The 18,790-nt window shown below is 40.0% G+C and overlaps 1 protein-coding gene across 11 annotated transcripts in view; it reads left to right on the top strand.

Annotated features, from left to right (window-relative positions):
• Spg11 (SPG11 vesicle trafficking associated, spatacsin) overlaps window positions 1–18,790 on the top strand; it is a 127,668-nt gene that overhangs the window by 66,912 nt on the left and 41,966 nt on the right. For all 11 annotated transcript variants that reach the window (XR_015449734.1, XR_015449728.1, XR_015449727.1 and 8 more), the window contains 9 exons: window positions 380–585; window positions 1,052–1,160; window positions 2,310–2,469; window positions 3,319–3,591; window positions 4,153–4,353; window positions 5,122–5,229; window positions 8,878–9,040; window positions 11,089–11,303; window positions 11,867–12,611. Coding sequence is in view for 1 of the 11 variants with exons in the window: in XM_004861718.4 (XP_004861775.2) it covers window positions 380–585; window positions 1,052–1,160; window positions 2,310–2,469; window positions 3,319–3,591; window positions 4,153–4,353; window positions 5,122–5,229; window positions 8,878–9,040; window positions 11,089–11,303; window positions 11,867–12,611 (2,180 nt within the window). In the remaining 10 variants the exon portion in view is untranslated. The remainder of the gene's footprint in view (window positions 1–379; window positions 586–1,051; window positions 1,161–2,309; window positions 2,470–3,318; window positions 3,592–4,152; window positions 4,354–5,121; window positions 5,230–8,877; window positions 9,041–11,088; window positions 11,304–11,866; window positions 12,612–18,790) is intronic.

Below are 18,790 nucleotides of genomic sequence, written 5' to 3'. Positions count from 1 at the left end.
AAAGTGTAAACTTTGTGCTTCAAGGTGTCAAACTTAAGTGGTATTAATCTTCTTGGTAATTTATATACATACTCAGAATTGATAAGGCAACTTGCTTTTTGAAGTTCTACCCCATGCCTCCTGGATGAAGTCAGAAGTAAAAATAGTGTAGACTATGAGTAGGTACTTTGGAAGAAGGTAAATCTGAAGGAATGGAGTCTTTGGAGCCTGAAAACAACTAAAAAGCTACCTAGAGCCAAAATGGATGTGTCCAAAAGGAAAGGGGTGTGTGGAAAATCACTTGTCCAGCACTCCATGTATCACTGATGTAATTCCATTTGCTTTTGGTGGTGAGAAAGGTTTTATGTGCTGATGTGATTTTGATTCCTTTCTTTTTCAGGATCCAGCAAGCAGGGAAGGAAGCCTGTATCTTAGGGCTCTCTTCTTTCCACATACCTTCCATAGGAGCTGCCTGTGTATGTTTCCTAGAATTGCTTGGCCTTGACAGCCTCAAGCTCAGAGTTGATATGAAAGTGGCCAATATAATTTTGAGTTACAAGTGTAGAAATGGAGATACTCAGTACAGCTTTATCCAAGAGACTTTAGGTATACCACCTGTTCTTTATTTGGCTTTTTTTTTTTTTTTTTTTTTTTTAGGGGAGAAGTGCTAAATAGATCTAAAGCATTGAATTGTGAGCATTTAGAAGGAACAGTTATCTTCCTGTTTTTTGTTTTTGTTTTTTACATTGTTGGGAATTGGATGTGGGGCTTTGTGAGTGCTGGGCAAGTGTCTACCACTGAGCCGCATTCCCAGCGACCATGTATATATTCTTTACCTCACTTTCTTGGGCACTTTAATTGGGTCTTGAAATATCCCTGGATCATATCTTTCAAACAGAAATGCCTAGGTCCTGACTTTTTCTCTTGGCCATAAATATGTGCATGTGGGTGTGTTTGAGGCAGGGTCTTGAGCTTGCTCAGGCTAGTCTCAAACTGCTGGGCTCTAGTGATTATCCTGCCTTGGCCCACGCCACCTTGCTCAGCTCATACTTTTTGTTCCTATTTCTTATAGCTGAGAAATTGTCTAAACTGGCAGATGATGAAAAGGCAACTACAGAAGAATTGCTTGTTCTCTTAGAAGAAGGTACATGGCATAGCATTCAGCACCAGGAAATAAAGAGGTTTGTGAGTTGCAATTTCAGCCTCTTTTTTAGTAAGTTTCTTTTACTAACCTGTGTTGGCCTAGTCTTTTTTTTTTTTTGGTGCCGGGGTTCAAACTCTGATCCTTGTACTTGCAAGGCAGGCGGTGGAACCATTGAGCTAAATCCTCAGCCCCCTCTTTTCTTCTAGTACCTCTGGTGTTTTCACCAAAATCCACCTAGACCTGATCTTACTTACCCAGCATATAGCAGACACTGAATAAATGGAACATTATTTTAATTGTGCCTTGCCAATAGTGGTTCCCCTTTTTTTTTTTTTGGCGGAACTGGGGATCGAACTCAGGACCTTGCACTTGCCAGACAGGTGCAGGCGCCACTGAAAACCTCTGGCCATGGTTCCCTTTTTAGAAATGGTCTTACCAAGAGATGGAGACTTAGGTTAGAAAAGTGTTTTAAGTATTACATGTTGAAATAATTTCAGGAGATGTGGGGGCAAGTCTCACAAAATTTGATTTTAAATATTGTTCTTAATGTTTTTTCCTATCATATGTCAACTGACACTGGAAGCCAAAGTGAGCATCTGTCAGCAAAAATACATTCTTGCCATTTTTTTCTTGTGTTCTCTCCCTGAGGCAGCCCTGGGAGCACACTGTTGCCGTTCTAGCTGACTCAGCTCTCAGCAGTGTCATACTTGGAGAGGAACATGTGCCCTCTCCCGAGTGAGGAGGCCCAGGCGCTTGCCAGGGCTGAGTCTTCTGAAGTGAACCATAAGAGAATTAAACAACCAGAAAATTTCTTGAGTGCCTGTTTTCTGTTTTTCTACAGATAATCCATAACAATTAGAATCAATACTTGATTGATGATTTAGGGGAAGAATGAATTGTGCCAATATGTTAAAGCTATTCCACCTTATGAACAAGAGTCCATTTTCAGAGCAGTCTAATAAATATTTTTGAAAGGCTTTTTTTGCTTTCACAGTGTTGAGGATCTAAATGAGGCCCTTGGATGTGCTCTACCACTGAACTACATTCCTGGCCCCTGTTAAAAGGCTTTTTAGAGACTATACTGTGGTTAAATTTATTTAATTTTTACTAATTTTCCAGTTTCAAACTAAAGCTGTATTTTCATAAGTTTTTTTCTCTACCATCCCATCCCTAATTCTAACTCTAGGTTATCCAGTGAATCTGAGAGCCAGTGGGCATTAGTGGTACAGTTTGGCAGGCTCCACCATACGAAACTGAGCACATCCTACCTTAGAGAATGTGCCAAAGCAAATGACTGGCTGCAGTTCCTTATTCATAGCCAGCTCCATGACTTCCAACCAGAGGAGGTAAGCCATATTGCTGGCAGCTACTCAAGAGGACATCTGAACACTTCTCTGAAGACAGTGTTTTTTCTATCGCATAAACAAGATTTTTTAAAAAAAATTTATTAGTATATGTTTGCAATATATAATATGTACTTATTGTGGGGAATTGGTACATATACATATTGAATCTTGGTCCTCTTTTTGTTTTGGTTTTTTTTTGAGATAGAGTCTTTCTGTGTAGTTCAGCTGGCCTCAAAGTCACAGTGATCCTCCTGCCTCAGCCTGCCAAATACTGGGATTACAGGCATGTGCCACCATGCCAGCTACTCTTGAGCCTTTGTAATTCTGTTTCCCGTTTACTCTCTCCTCATCTCCCTCTATCCCCAGACTCTTTCCATTCTCACAAAGTTGATCTTTCTGTTTTCTATCATCTGTCTTTTATTTTGCTCTATAAATGACTTATACTTTGGGCTTCTCATATAAGTGAAACCATGTGATATTTAACCTTCTGAGTCTGATTATTTCCCTTAGCATTCTGGACTCAAGGTGCATTCATGTTCTATAAATGACCAGATCTGTCCTTCTTAGCCTTTTGTTTAACACGACACTTATTTTTACTCACAGTTCAATGGGTTGGGGTCAGACATTAATAGTCTGACTAGTCATTAATACTGAAAAGCTTGAAAAGTTTTTGTGACTCCAGATTGAATATAGAAATTCACTCAAAAGCAACAACTTTGTGAAATTATGTGGTCACTTCTGACACGGTTCAGGGTGGGAAGAGTAATTTTGCCTGTGTTTCTGTAACATTCAGCTCCAGGTGTAACCAACAGTTGGGCATCTGTTTTCATCATCTAATATGATTTGTAGGTGAAACCCCTCCTTCAGTGTTTCAGCCCAGTCCTTCAAGATCACTTACAGCTGGCTTTTGAAAACTTGTCCTCAGTGTCCAACTCTAGAGTGGACAGTGATCAAGTCAGTACCAGGTCCCCTCAGAAACTTCAGAGAAACAGAGAAGAGAAGACTAATTTCTTTGAAGTTCTGCTCCTGTGCGCAGCGAAACCAGACTCCTGGCGTTGGCTCCTGGCTGAAGCAGTGAGACACAAAGCCCCTGTCCTCAGTGTCCTGGCTTCATGTCTCCAGGTGAGGGGCAGGAGAAGCCTAAATTAGAGACCTAGGGCGCAATAGAAAAAAATAGGAACAGGAAAGGCTAATAATGGCCACAGTGAAGTTCCAGTATGTTTCAAGGTCACTGAAGCACTTTGTCTTCTGGGTTTTAGACCCTGGGGCTGGGTCGTTCGGTACTGTTCCTCATGTGTTGACATTCCGTGAGCCTAAGTGGTTAGAGCCGTGGCTCCTGGTTGACGGTGATACGGAGGACGCTTTGGTGGATGCACGTCACTGCTTCTTCAGTGGGGAAGGGAGTTCCACACAGTCCCTCAGTTGCAGCTCCATGGAGAGCAGTCCTATTCACTTAGAACCCCTCTGTCTTCTTGGCCTTTGACCTGCCACACTCTGCAGGACTGTTTGTAATAGTCCCTCTATTGTTCATTAGATTTTGTGTCATGTTTGGAAGCTTTTAAGCCGTTTTAACTAATTGAGATGACTTTCTCTAAATAAGAAATACCCATCTGTAGCATTTGTTATATCTGTTAGGTAACCCAGGTCGTTATTTTATTTTGAAAATTTCTTATCCAATGTCAGGATGCCAGCGCTGTTCCCTGTCTCTGTGTTTGGATCATAACCTCTGTGGAGGAAAGTATTGCTACTGAAGTAAGGGGACATAATCGGGGCTTGACAGAAAACTATACCTGGGACCTTGAGGACCTTTCCATAGTCTGGAGAACATTATTAACAAGGCAGAAGAGCAGAACTCTTATCAGAGGCTTCCAGCTTTTCTTTAAGGTAGTGAATAATTTACTGCATTTCTTTCCAGAGTTCACAGGTGTTATTTCAGCATGTTCATGTTTGACTTTCCATATTCTCATCCCTAGATTTTTTTAAGCCAACAATAGATGATAATAGTGATAAAATGTTTGTTTGTTTTACAGTGCTAGGGATTGGACCCAGGGCCTTGCACATGCTAAGCAAGCACTCTGCCACTGAGCTACACCCCCAGCTCTGCTATTTATGTAGTAGTGTTAAAATACATTATTTTAATAAGTTTTCACAATTCTGTACAAGATAATACCGGAGGATTTTATGAAGTGGTATTATCTTCATTTTACACACTAATAAAGTAATGCTCATAGCACTTAATTAGCCTACCCAAGAACTCAGAGTACTTCAGTACTTTGTACTATGTAGTAATATGTACTTTGTATATATTTACAATTCAGATTCATACTTTCTAATCCAAAACTCCACTTGAAAGCAGTGGATTCTGTGGGTTCAGGGGGGTGGTCCTGGGAGCCCAGCATCCAAGAATGTGTGTTAGGGGCACTGTACTGCCCATCTAGTGGATAACTCCTGCCATCTGAGGTGAATAGCTGTGCCTATCCTGAGTATTTTTTTTTTCAAAAAAAAAATACAAATTTAACTATTCTTCTTTTTAAGATGTATGACTTTACTGTGAGGCTGTTTTTAGCAACATCTAACATTCTCTTTATTTGGCATTATGGATCAAGAAAATAGCAAGGCCAGGATTTTCTAATTTCCAGCTCTTCTTTGAAGGAGTCCCCGTTACTGCTGATGATGGAGGTATATGAACTGTGTATGTTCTTCAAGAATTATAAGGAAGCCAAAGCTAAACTTCTGGAGTTCCAGAAGAGCCTCGAAAGTGTAAGTTGAAGTTTGAGTGCTTTTTTTTTTTTTTTTTTTTTTTTAGGTACCGGGGATCCAACTCAGGACCTTGTGTTTGCAAGGCAGACAGCAGCACCACTGAGCTAAATCCCCAGCCCTGAGTGCTCTTTCTCACTGATCTAAAATCGGTTGGCATGGCCTGTTGCCTGGTAATGGTTGGAATGGAGTATCTGGTGAATAGGGGCTATGTGGTGAAATTCAGACTAAATCATTTGTACCATTCCAGAGATGAGGAAGTGAGGGCAGGGGCCTCAGGGGTCTCACTTGTAGCCGCTCATCCATTGCCATGAACAGAAAGGATTCATGTAATCCTCTACTACAATCACTTTTCTGATTCTGCAGCCTAGCTCAATGGGAAAGGATTAGTAGACCCTCTGGACACCAGAGCAGAGTGGAGGTCATGAGCCATATTTGGTCAATCCAGGATACCTCCAGCTTTATTCACTATGATAGAAAAGAATGGTCTTTTTCATCGGTACTCTTGGAGGCTCTGCTGACCTTGTCCAAACAGTGTTGAACATGTGGTCAGTCTCAGGCTCTACTTCTTCAGACGCTTGTTTCAGACCTAGTTATCATGCCAAGATTATTAACTTTTTTTTAAAACAGGGTCTCACTATGTAGTCCAGGCTGGCCTTGAACTCACTGTGTAGCTTAGGCAGGCCTTGAACGCACAGCAATCTTTCTGCCTCAACCTCTCAAGTGCTAGGATTACAGGCATGTGCCACCACACCCAGCAACCTTATTATTATGGAGGAAAAAAGCAGAAGCTGTAAGAAAGGAAAAAGGATATGCCTTAGTCTTCCTTGGTGTTTTCAGCACTTTTGCCTTCTGTACTCCCCAAGAGCTCTATGATAAATGAGACACACATAAATACCTACTTTACCTACCACCTATATCAAGTGGAATATCCCTCTAGGCTTTTGTTCTCAGTCACAGTGGTCTTAACTCCAATTAACATAAAAGGGCTATATATTTGAAAATACTGAATCAGTGTTTTGGTAAGACTGGGGTTCCTAAATCACCCCCAAAAATAGACGTGTTAATTTCCTCAGCTCTGAGGCTGAGGTCCTGCCAGGGTCTCCTTGTTCCTGCCGGCCTGCCACTCCCAGTCTGTGTGGAGACACTGCAGCTGTCACCTCAGCTTTCTACCTCCCACTTCCTTCATTTGCCTGTATAGACCCTCTTATTAGGGTAGCAAAGTTAGGTAAAAAAAGTAATAAAGGGGCCAGGGATTTAGCTCAGTGGTTCCACCGCCTGCCTTGCAAGCACAAGGACACGAGTTCATTCCCAGTATCAAAAAAAAAAAAAAAGTAATAAAGACTAATGCCTTAATCCAGGCTGATTTTAAGGAGGACATTCATGAGGATAAAGAATAGATGTATTCTGTAACTTTTGACTTTTGTGCAGTAAGTCTCTAACTTATGAACGAATTCCATTCCAGGAGAATGGTTCATAAGTCAAATTCATTTGTAAGCAAACAAAGTGAGTCTTACACAGTACACCTGTGAAAGTTCACAAGATGAATTTTTGTTAAGTCAGGGACTTACTGTATAGCATACATCCCACCACAGTATCTAAGCAGGAGCAGGAGCTAACAGGGAGCCGACTCCTGATGTTCTATCATTCTCATTGTCATCCCCTTAAATAGCAGTAAGGGAGCAGCTCCAAATCAAAATAATCTTCCTGTAATGATAGTGAGTGAGCCAGCATGGTGGCAGATGCCTGTGCTCCAGCTACTTGGGAGCCTGAAGGAGGAGGATACTTGAGCCCAGAAGTTCAGAACCAGCTTGAACAGTACAAAAGACCCTGCTCCAAAAGTAAAAAGTAAAAAGGCAGCTAACCCATACTAAAATTTAGGAGAAGAGAATGAGAAACAGATAGGTGGGACCATACAGAATCTAGGAGAATAGTGAAGAAAATTCCAGGTAGTAGTGAGGAGACAGCTCTAATGTGTCATGGGATTTTATAAGGCATTCCTTAACTGAAGAGCTTGGCAGTGTTGGGGATTCTTTTGAAGACATATTGCAGTCTTAAACATCTATGTTACAGCCCAAAACCTCAGTGTATATTATTGTACCTTCAGAGTGACCTTGTTTTTTCCTTTGGCAGTACTGAGGATTGATCCCAGGGCTTCTGTACTGAGCAACATCCCTAGCCCTGTGTAAATTTCCTTTTATTTTGAGACAGGGTTTCAAGTTGCCCAGGCTGTATTTGAACTTCCAATCCTCCTGCCTCAGCCTCTCCAAGTGCTAGAATTACAGCTGTGGGATGCACTATCAAGCCCTGTTTTTGTTTTATTTTGTTGTGTTGTGTTTTTGCTTGTTTGTTTTCTTAAGACAGGGTCTCACTAAGTCACTAAGTTGCCCTGATCGATACTTGCAGTCCTCCTGCCTCAGCCTCCAGAGTACCTGGGATTACAGGTCTGCACAGCTGCACCCATCTCAGGAGTTAACCTTTTATTCTGCTATGAGGCCCAGTATTTTTAATTATGTTGTGTGATGTCTAGAGTGAATTATGAAATATGAAACTACAGTGACTAAAAACAAAGTAGTAGTCTTCCAAAAATAATACCAAATAAAAATCAGCAATGTAGTGACGGAAACAGTGTCATGCGGGAAAGCTCAGAGTCTCAGGCATAGTGTCTTAGATGTGTTTGCCACCCACTTGTGGATAGTCATCTTCCTATTAGTAGTTTTAATGTGTAATTGAAATGACAAGTCCAGGTTTTTTGGCTTGAAAACTCTAGCAAAAACGTAAAAGTACTGTACCAGCAAAATATGTAGTAGAACCAGCCTAGCAGTGGTAAGCAAGGCTAAGAAGCCTTCCTAATATGAATTTAAAATTCTCTGGACTCAAGGTCAGGCCCAGGTCTCTTTTTTTTGGTACCAAGGATTGAACTCAGGACCTTGCACTTGGGAGACAGGTGGCAGCACCACTGAGCTAAATCTCTGGCCTCCCAGGTCTCTTTTGGAAGAAGCTGCCCTAGGCATTGTGGCACACATCTGTAACCCATGTACTCAGGAGGCCATGACAGAAGGATCAGCGTGAGTTTGAGGTCAACCTGGGCTACATAGCAAGACCTTATCTCAAAAAAAACAAAAAAAAAGAAAAACTGCTAAGTTTCTCTTAAACATGCCTGGTTAATATAGCACCTGAGAGGGCTGTTAACTAGACAGAGTGACTAGGAGGAACTTACAGGCATGAGCTCTCTAGTTAGCACTCAGTCTTTAGGACTCTTAAGGCTGTGGATGCAGCCTAGTGGTAGAGCATGCTTGCCTAGCATGCATGAGGCTCTAGGTTCAGTCTCCCATGGAGGGAGGGCAGTGTACAGCATCATTCAAAGGACTCTTGCCCTTTGTACATGCAGCTCTCTGCATTAGAACTTCCCACAGAGATCACATGCAGAGCTGCCAAGGAGGGCTTGTTCCTCCTGCCTGTTCTCTGAGCTCCTTCACTCATCCCTGCTGTTTGAAAAGCAACTGCATAGGCGTCCCCTTTTGTGATGGGAGGTTACTCTTCAGGGTATCTTGGCTTGCTTGTTCTGCATTTTGGAGATTTTAATTTGTTATTCCTGTGAATCACTCTCCTCCTTGAGCCTCTTTTATTCTCTTCTTTTTTTTTTAATAGCTTGACACAGCAACTACAAGAGTCCACCCTGTCCTCCCTGCTGCATGGCTCAGGGACCAGGTGTGTTTCCTTTTGAAGCTTATGCCACAGCAGTGTCAGACGCAGTATGAGCTGGGGAAGCTCTTACAGTTGTTTGTTGGAACAGAGCATCTCTTTTCTGATGGTAAGACAGTCCTTGCCCTGAAGTTGCCACTAAGAAGTAGCCTCTTTACCTGGGCATGGTAGTACACAATTGTAAATCCAGCATTCTGGAAGGCTGAAGCAGGAAGATTGAAAGTTCAAGCCCAGCCTGGGTGACTTAGTGAAACCCTGTCTCAAAATGGAATATTAAGGGCCGGGGATAAATGCTCCGTGGTTCTGCCACCTGCCTTGCAAGTGCAAGGTCCTAAGTTCAGTCCCTGGTACCAAAAAAAAAAAAAAGGGATGGAATAGTAAGGGCAGGGGATGTAGCTCAGTGTAAAAGCCCTGAGTTCAATCCCCAGTACTACACATACACAAAAAAGTGGTGGTTAGCTTTCTTAATCTTGAAAGTATTTTAGAAGAGTAATCAGGAAACGAGAATGCATGTGATAGGTAATATTACATTTATAATCTAGAACCGAGTGTGAAGAGTTACAGATAACTTCACATTTGGGCTGAAACATTCAAAACATGATACAACAGCACCTGGTGTAAAAAACACAATCAGTCTTCTTATTCCAAGCAGTTGTCAAATAGCTCTGCTTCCCCCTGGCAAGCCCCTGCATTAACATGTCACTGTCATTCTTCTGTCTGTTATTGTTGGCCAGGGTTACAAACCCTGTTTCACGAATGTGTAATTTATTTTGAAAGGTTCAGAGATAAGTTATGCTTTTTTCTTTCATAGTCTTCCAGATGTTGGCAGTCTCTAAGCTTGATACTTATTTAATCAAAAAATATTGTCTTATTCTTTTACATTTGTTTAATAATTTCAGGATTTTTAAATGATGATGATACTGCTTTATAGTAGATTTTCACATTTTCACTAGCCCAGGGGCCATTGAGCTGCATCCCAAGCCCTTTTTATTATTGAGACAGGATCTTGCTGAGTTTCTCAGGCAGGCCTCAAACTTGCAATCCTGCCTCCGCCTCCCAAGTGCTGGGATTACAGGAGTACACCACTGCACCCAGTTTCTAGCAGATTTTTTTTTTTTTTTTCAGAACTAGGGATTTCAGTAAGGTCATTACACATGTGAGACAAGTGCCATACTACTGATCTACATCCCCAGTGAATACTCTTTTGAGTCGGAGTCTTACTTTGTACTTCAGGCAAGCCTCAAACTCACTGTGTATAGCCCAGGCTGGCCTCGAACTTATAGCGATCCTCCTGCTTCACCTGCGGGGATTTCAGGCATGTACCACCATGCCTGGCTCCAACACATTTTGTTTCTTTAATTTTTTTGCAATACTTGCATTGAACCAAAGTCCTCATGCATGCTAGACAAGTGCTCTTCTACTAAGCTACATCTTTACCCCTTTTTCTGGCAGAGACTTCTTATTTTTCTTTTGTACCAGGGATTGAACTCAGGACCTTGTGCTTATGAGGCAGGTGTGCCATCACTGAGCTAAATCCCCAGGAAGAGAATTCTTAATATTATTAAGATAATAATTTTCAGGGAAAGCCCCGCTGGGTTTCCTTGTGCTAAGTCAGTAGCAAGCAAATGATGCCCCATTCTAAATATAGTGTGCCACATTAAAGCCTGGGCTAGTGACCAGCTGCAATTTCAGCTGTCCTACATTATCTTTCAGTCAACAAGATGCCTGCATTGAATACACAAATGACTGATCATTCAAGCAAATTTGATCAAGTCAAGGAAAAGTCCAGAAAGAAGTGGGACTAGCCTGAGGGAGTAGCTAAAATCATCGCAAGTTCCTTCCTTGCCACTTACTACATTTTAGGCCACTAACCTGTGCCCTGTGTCTCTTGAACAGTTCTTAAGGTAGGGAAAGTAAGTTCAACCAGACTTTACTAGTAAGGATTTTGCAGGGCAAGGTTTTGGCATCTTTGGTATATAGGAACTACCATATAGCTTCTATTAGTCAATCAGAATAGAAAAATGTGGTTTTTGTTTTCCCTTTAATCACCCTAGTATGTTAAACATAGTTATTTTTCTCCTCATATTTCATTACTTGTGAAATACCATAGCAGTGTTTTATTGGTTAAATATTTATATCCTCTTCTCTTTGGCACAGATCCAGATATAAAGAAGCTGTGTGTCCTTAGCCAAATTTTGAAGGATACATCTATACCCATTAATCATACAGTTATTACCAGCTACAGCATTGAAATTTTTCAGCATGAATGTAGATCTATTTTGGAAAGACTGCAGACAGATGGACAGTTTGCTTTGGCCAGGAGAATAGCAGAATTAGCTGAATTACCTGTGGACAACTTGGTTATTGAAGAGGTATTATTACTTTTTTAAGTTATTCAGAGCCTTAGTTTTTTAAAGCAATGTTAAACAGAACTGAGCGAGATATGATTTATAGGAGATGAGGCTTTTTAACTTTCTCTGTTTTTTTTCTTATAATACTGGGGATTGAAACTAGGGTCCCACAGATGCTAGGTGATCCGCAATCCCTTTAAATTTTATTTGGAGATAAGTTCTCCCAAAGCTGCCCAGGCTGGGCTTGAACTTGCCATCCTCCTGCCTTGGCTTCTCAAGTAGTTGGGATTACAGGTGTGCACCACCACACCTAACTTCCTTTTTACATTTCACAGCCGCATTACTTCCAGAAATGGATGAGCTGTAGGATGTTCACTATTGAGGAATGTAAGTGTAGCCTGCAGGATATACTACAATTATTTTCCTCTGAATAGAATTAAATATAAAGTGGCTTCCTCTTGAACTTCATAGGTCCTGTGTTCTTGAATTTAATTTGACTTTAGCAGTTATGGTGTACTTGAGCATTAACACTTACGATACTTCATTATCTGAAAAAGTTAAAATTTGCTTGTTAAATTTCACAGATAACACAGGAAATGCAGGCGCTAAAGCACGTGAAACAGTGGTCCCTGAAACGAGCAAGAATTGACTTCTGGAAAAAATGCCATGAGACTTTTAAGAAGAATTCCATTTCAAACAAAGCAGCTTCTTCCTTTTTCTTCTCCCAGGCCCAAATGGCCTGTGATCACTCAGCTGGAAGAGGCAGCACTGAGGAGCGCCACCTGCTGCTTATTCTGGCTGGGCACTGGCTTGCCCAGGAGGACCCCGTGCCCTTAGACAAGCTAGAGGAGCTGGAGAAGCAGATCTGGGTCTGCCGCATCACCCAGCATACCCTCCAAGGGCAGCAGCAGGAAGCAGAGCCGAGATTTTCTCAACAGATCTCAACTAGTGGTGAACTGTCCCTTGATAGCTTAGCCAGTGAGTTTTCCTTCTCCAAGTTGGCTGCTCTGAACACATCAAAATACTTGGAACTTCATGGCCTTCCAAACATAGAGACTTGTGAGAGTAGACTGGACTGGAAGGAGCAGGAATCACTGAACTTTCTGATTGAGCGTCTGCTGGATGATGGCCATGTGCATGAGGCAAGTAGAGCGTGCCGATATTTTCATCTCTATAACCGAGATGTCACCTTGGTGTTGCACTGCCAAGCCTTGGCCTCAGGGGAAGCAAGTGTGGATGACCTGCACCCAGAGATCCGTGCTGTCCTACAAAGTGCTGAGCTGCACGAGGAAGAAGAGGAGCCTGACATTCCAGGGAAAGTGCAAAGCAGTAAGTAAGGGGGATTGAACTGCCCTCTGTCCAAGTCAGTCTGTTAGCACTGTCTCCAAATTGGAAGGGCTCCTTATGGCATAATAACTATATTTATGTCAGGAGACAGGAATTTTTTTGAGGTAATTTATAAACTAGGTAATTGACAATTATGGATTACCAGGTAATTGCCAATTATCTACCTTCTATTCAATTATCTACCGGGAAACAATTATCTAGTTTGTGGATTACCTGAAAAAAATACCTACTCTCTAACTAGCTGTATGTCAGAGTTTGAGGAAATCAGTCTGACTTAAAGCTAGTTCACTGAAGTGTATCCTGTACAAATAATTATGTTTTCAGTTGCACATTGATAGTATATAGCAGTAGAGGCAAACTTACAGCATGTGTGCCACAGTGGGCTATTTCTTGAAAGCTCTAAAATGTTTGCCGTCGCTGGTATAGAGGAACAGGGTAGTCATTTACATTAACCTTGTATTATATGACCTTGTTAAGCTTACTTTTTCTAGGAGTTTTGAAGATTCCCTGGAATTTTCTATGTAGACAACCATGTCATCTGCAAGAAGAGACAGTTTTGTTTCTTCTTTCCCAATCTCTGTGCCTTCTACTTTGCTTTTGCTTCATTGCACTAACTGGGCCTTTCGGGACTGTGTTGGATGGGAGGGGTGAGAATGGACATGCTTGCCTTGTTACTGGTCCTACAAGGAAAGCAGCCTTTCATCATTACGGATGGTAATAGCTATAAACCTTTTGAAGATATTATCATCTTGAGGAAACTCCTTTTTATTCATAGTTGGTGAAAGATTTTTACCACGAATCAGTGCTGACTTTTGCCATTTTTTTTTTTCCTGTATCTGTTGAGCTGATTATATAGGGTTTTTTGGGGAAGTTTTTTTTTTTGGTATTGGAGATCAAATTTGGGTCTTTGCGCTTGTGCCAACAAGTGGCAAAACCACTGAGCTAAATCCCCAGCCCTATATAGTTTTTAAAAAATTCTTTAGGCTATTAATATGGTAGAATACATGCATTGATTTTTTAACATTGAACTAGTCTTGCATTCCCAGGATAAACTTCACTTGGTCTTGGTACATTATCCTTTTTTATATACCTGGAATTGATTGGCTATTTTGCTAAAGATTTTTGTTTTTTGAAAAATAGTGATCTGTAATTTTTGTTTTATGGTACTGGGGATTAAATCTAGGGTCTTTACACTGAACAACATCCCCAGCCCTTTCGTATTTTTTTATTTTTTGAGGCAGAATCTTGCTAAGTTGCCAAGGTTGGGCTTGAACTTGTGGTCCTCCTGCCTCAGCCTCCCAGAGTACTGAGATTACAGGTGTGTGCCACACCTGGCTTACGGTTTTTTAGAAAACCTTTCTTCCTGTTTTTTGGGTTATTTAAACATTTTTTAGTCTCCCATTTTAATTTATTGTGACTTCATTTATATATCTTGGTATACTTGGTTAATTATTTAAGGAATTATGACATACACTTTTTTAAATGAATGGTATATTTATCTTTTATTGGTATGTTTACAGTTCATAATGTTCATATTATCATAGGGAGTATGTACATGTACTTAACAAGTCTTAATTCCTTTTTCCCCCTTCCCCTCCTCACCTCACTGCTCCCTCCATTATCTACATCCCCTTCCCATCTGCAAAATATCTATCTCCCTGTTTCTTGTTGTCTGTTTTTTTATTATTTATATTTTGGATTTCTCATATAAGAAACCATGTGATATTCAAGGTGTGTATTAAGCTCATTTATTTCACTTATCCTTATGGTCTCAAGGTGCATCCACTTTCCTACAAATGACTCAAGTTTATCTGTTGTGGCAGAGTAGTACTCCATTGTGTATAAATAGCACATATTCTGTACCATTCGTCTGTTGGCTGATTGCAAGATTTAGCTGTTATGAGTTGTGCTGATATAAACATGGGTATGCATGTATCACTGTGATATACTGTCTTTAACTCTTTTGAGAAGATACCCAGGAAGGGCGTAGCTGGGTCAAATGGAATTTCTAGTTTTAGATTTTTTTTTAGGAGTTTCCACTGTGGTTGTACTAGTTTAGATTCCCATCAAAAATGTCAAAGGGTGCTCTTTTCCCAGCAGCCTTGCCAGCATTTGTTATTATTATTTGGTTTTTGATGATAGCCACTCTTTCTGGATTAAGATGGAATCTCAGGTGTTGTTTTACTTTGCATTTCTCTGATGGCTAGAGATGATGAGCATTTTTTCATGTATTTGTTGACCATTTATACTTCTTCTGAGAGGCCAGGGATTTAGCTCAGTGGTTCTGCCACCTGCCTTGCAAGCGCAAGGTCCCAAGTTTGATCCCTGGTACCCCCCCCCAAAAAAAAACCCCACTAAAAAATATACTTCTTCTGAGAAGTGTCTATTCATTTCAGCTGCCCTTTTTTTTTTTGGTACCGGGGATCAAACTTGGGGCTGCCCATTTTTTGATTGGGTCTTTTATTGAGGGGATCTGATTATTTCCTCAGCTCTTTGTATATTCTAGATATTAGCCCTCTGTGTGAGGAAAACCTAGCAAAATTTTTCCCCTATAGGTAGTTTCTTCACTCTGTTAGTTGTTTCCTTTGCTAATGCACAAGCTTTTTGATTTGTTATAATCCCGGTTGTTGATTCTTGTTGCTATTACTTGTGCAATTGGGGTTCTGTTCAGAAAGTCCCTTCCTGAATCTTCAAGAGTTTTACCTATTTTATCTTCCAGGAGATTGTTTTAATATTTCTGTCTTTGATCCATTTTGGTTTTATTTTGGTGTAAGGTGATAAGATACTGTCCAGATTCAATCTTCTGCGTGAGTGTAACCAGTTTTCTCAGCACCATTTTTTTGTTTTGTTTTAAAAATAGTCTTTATTTTTTTTAAAGTTAGTATGTGCATTACAGGAAACAAAACACAAGAAGCAAAGAACAGTTATTCCCAGTCATAAGCAGCTTAGCTGGATGTATTCTTCTAGGTCTCGTGTACGTACACAGCATGCCATTTTTTGCGACTGAGTTTGTATAGTGTGGGTCATGCTTTTCCTTCCACACATCATGAATACTCACCAGTTCAAAATACCAAAGCTACAAGAGTATTTTTGATAACTAAGAACATACTACACCAATTCAATTTGTTAGAAAAAAATGGTAATCCTATGAGCTTCAGACATTTATAGTTAAATGGATAGACCTTGAGATCATACTCTTCAAGTGAAATAAATCGGACACACGTGTTTAAATACCTCCTTCATTGTTTGTTCGGTGTAAGAGACCAAAAGTGGAAATAAGGACTACAGTGTATAATAGATATTGAGAAGTGGGAAAGGGAACAAGGAGAAGGGAGAGAGAAAGGAAGGAAGGGACAAGAAAAAAAGTGAAAAGAGAAAAACTAGAAACAGAGCTTTTGTACATAAGGAGAGGAGGGGGCATAAGGGGAAGGGGGAATGGGATAAAATAAAATTTATTGTTTTAAAAAATTGTAATTCTTCCTTTGGGAACAAAATTTCACTGAAGATAAAATGGCAACAGGCCTCTAGATCGAAGAATTGGCAAAGTTACAATTACAATACTGCATTCCCTTAATGCTCAATTTAAAATGAGACATAAAGCAACAGAGTACACCAAGCCATGTGTCTGATAGTTATCAGATCTCTACTGTTAAGATATTAGCAAGAAGGCATATTCCCATTGACTTATTAACGTGTAGCTAGAAGACACACTTTGATTCCTTTCGCTAAAATGTAAATCTGAACACTTTGCACACATCTCTTTTTTTTTTTGTACCAGGGATCGAACTCAGGACCTTGTGCTTGCGAGGCAGGTGCGGTGCCACTGAGCTAAATCCCTGGCCCTCTTGTATGTTTATTTCCACCCTTCTGTTGCCAACCTAGTGACAAGTCCTTATACACACTGCCTAGAGGTGTAACAATTCCAAGTCTAAGATGCATCTTTTCTATCAATTATAACAAAAAGAGGGCTGGGGATTTATCTCAGTGGTTCCGCAGCTGCCTGCCTCGCAAATGTAAGGTCCTGAGTTCAATCCCGGGTACCCAAAAAAAAAACCAACTACTGCCAGAGCTAGGGATGTAGCTGAGTGGTGCAGCACCTGCCTGGCAAGCATGAGGCCCTGAGTTCGATTCCCATTACCAAAAAAACCCCAAAAACTGCTGCCATAAAATTGTTGGCTTTAAGTAACAGATATAATTTGAATTCGCATCAGAGATTTCTAAAGTGACAATAGTACAAGCATACGACTTTTTCTTTGTATCCAAAACCTGTTCTGGCTCTCCCTTGGCTAAGAATACAAATCTGGAAAGCCTGCTGCCATAGTGTCCTAAAATGCTTTGACAACACTTGGCATACTTCATTTCCCTTGCATATCTTGATTACACTGGGCTAAACAGAAAATGAAAAAATTCTGTTAATGGTAATTTAAACAGTAGTTAGCTGTGGACCTGGAAGGTTTTGTAAAATTGATAACCATTTAGAATCACATTCTGAGAAGAAAAATTGATATCCCAAACATAGGCCAAAAGACCTATATTTATGAGAAAATTGGCAAGAATGAACTGAACATTAAAAAGTTTTGAGCACGAGAGGATACTGCCCCAAAGAAGAGTAGTAGTGAGCCTCAGAAAAGAAGTTTATCTGGTTCTTAGAAGGCTGGGAGCAACACAGTGGAAGCTGAAACACTGCATTATACAAACCTCAGTAAGGGTTATAAAGCAATGGCCTTTCTAAATTTTTATTTTGAGTTTAAAATTTCATAAGTAGTTCATTGTGTCACCACATTGACCACTTAACAGCGTACCTCAAGTGTCATTCAGGCAGTGTGTTTGTTTACGCATGGAGCATCCTGAGCATCACTCAGGCAGGTGTCATTTCAACCAGTTGATTCTTGTACTGAGTAAATTTGATAAGATTGCCATTTTTATATTTCCTGTTATCTTATAAAATCTAATTTAAATATGCAATTTTTGGTCATCCTGTATTTAAATAATTGGACTGGTAAGTGGTTAAGCCAATTCAGTTAACCATATCCAAGTAGGAATAATTTTGGAAATGCCTTGAAAAAGGATAATGAAAGAAACTACAGATCTGAAAGGTAACCAGTCTTTGCAAAGCTTATGTGCAAACTTAGAATATATAATATTACCTATCAATTCCCAGTTCCTCTTAAAATAGAAAATTACCTGCATGTTTAGCCATCACATCTTTTCTTTTTGTTTTTTTTTTTTTTTTGGTACTGGGGATCGAACTCGGGTTCTTGCGCTTGCGCAGCAGGCGGCGAAACCACTGAGCTAAATCCCCGGCCCACATCTTTTTCTTTTAATTGGTACATTTTAGGTATACAATATAATGACATTCATCATTGGAAATTTGCACCTTTACATAGTCTCTTGGTTCTTATTTTTCCCCCTTTCCTGCCCTCCCTCAACCCCTCCATCCCTCCCTATTTACAGACTTTGTTTCCAGTTTTTCATTTTCTCATATTATTCCCTTCTCATATTACTCTCATTCTGATTCCCTTCTTTCCTTTCCCCTACCCCTCCCACTTCCCCTTCCCCTTTGCCCCTTTTCTTCCTATTTCACATTATCTATTATATCTTTTAGTCCTAATTTACACTTTCAGTTTCTCACACTAGAGAAACTATTCGGTATTTACACGTGTGTCCTATTTATTTCACTTAAGAGTATCGCCTCAATGTGCATCCATTTAGCTATAAATGTCTCTGATTTCTCATTTTTTATTAGCCATCACATCTTATTCAAGTTTAGCAGTAAGATAAAAATCTTAAAGAACTACATTGTTCCTAAACATTTATATCTCATATGTACCATTTAGACTATCCCTCACTTCTTTATTTCCCTTTCAATATTAATAAATATAGTCCTTGAGTTACGGTCTCTACATTAAGTGAAATATAAAATAAGGTAGTTTATCAGTGTCTTAACTAGAATTAACTTAAAATCTACTTACCAAATAAGAAACAATAAACTTTTAAGTTTTACCCAGAAAGCAGATGTATTGTGATTCACTCCTAATGTCTACATAAAACATTTCATCATTTTAGTTTATAACATTTTTTTGGAATTGTTGTATGTCAGAAAAAATTCAATCAACGAAACTACAGAAATTATATTTGTTAATCTTTGAGTCAACAAATTC

This window comes from Heterocephalus glaber, unplaced genomic scaffold (genome assembly GCF_053883595.1).
Source record: "Heterocephalus glaber isolate CG9 unplaced genomic scaffold, H.glaber_assembly_v1.0 deba00000809, whole genome shotgun sequence".
NCBI lineage: Eukaryota > Metazoa > Chordata > Mammalia > Rodentia > Bathyergidae > Heterocephalus > Heterocephalus glaber.
Note: the sequence above shows the minus strand (reverse complement) of the source record. Positions and strands in the feature narration are given on the sequence as shown.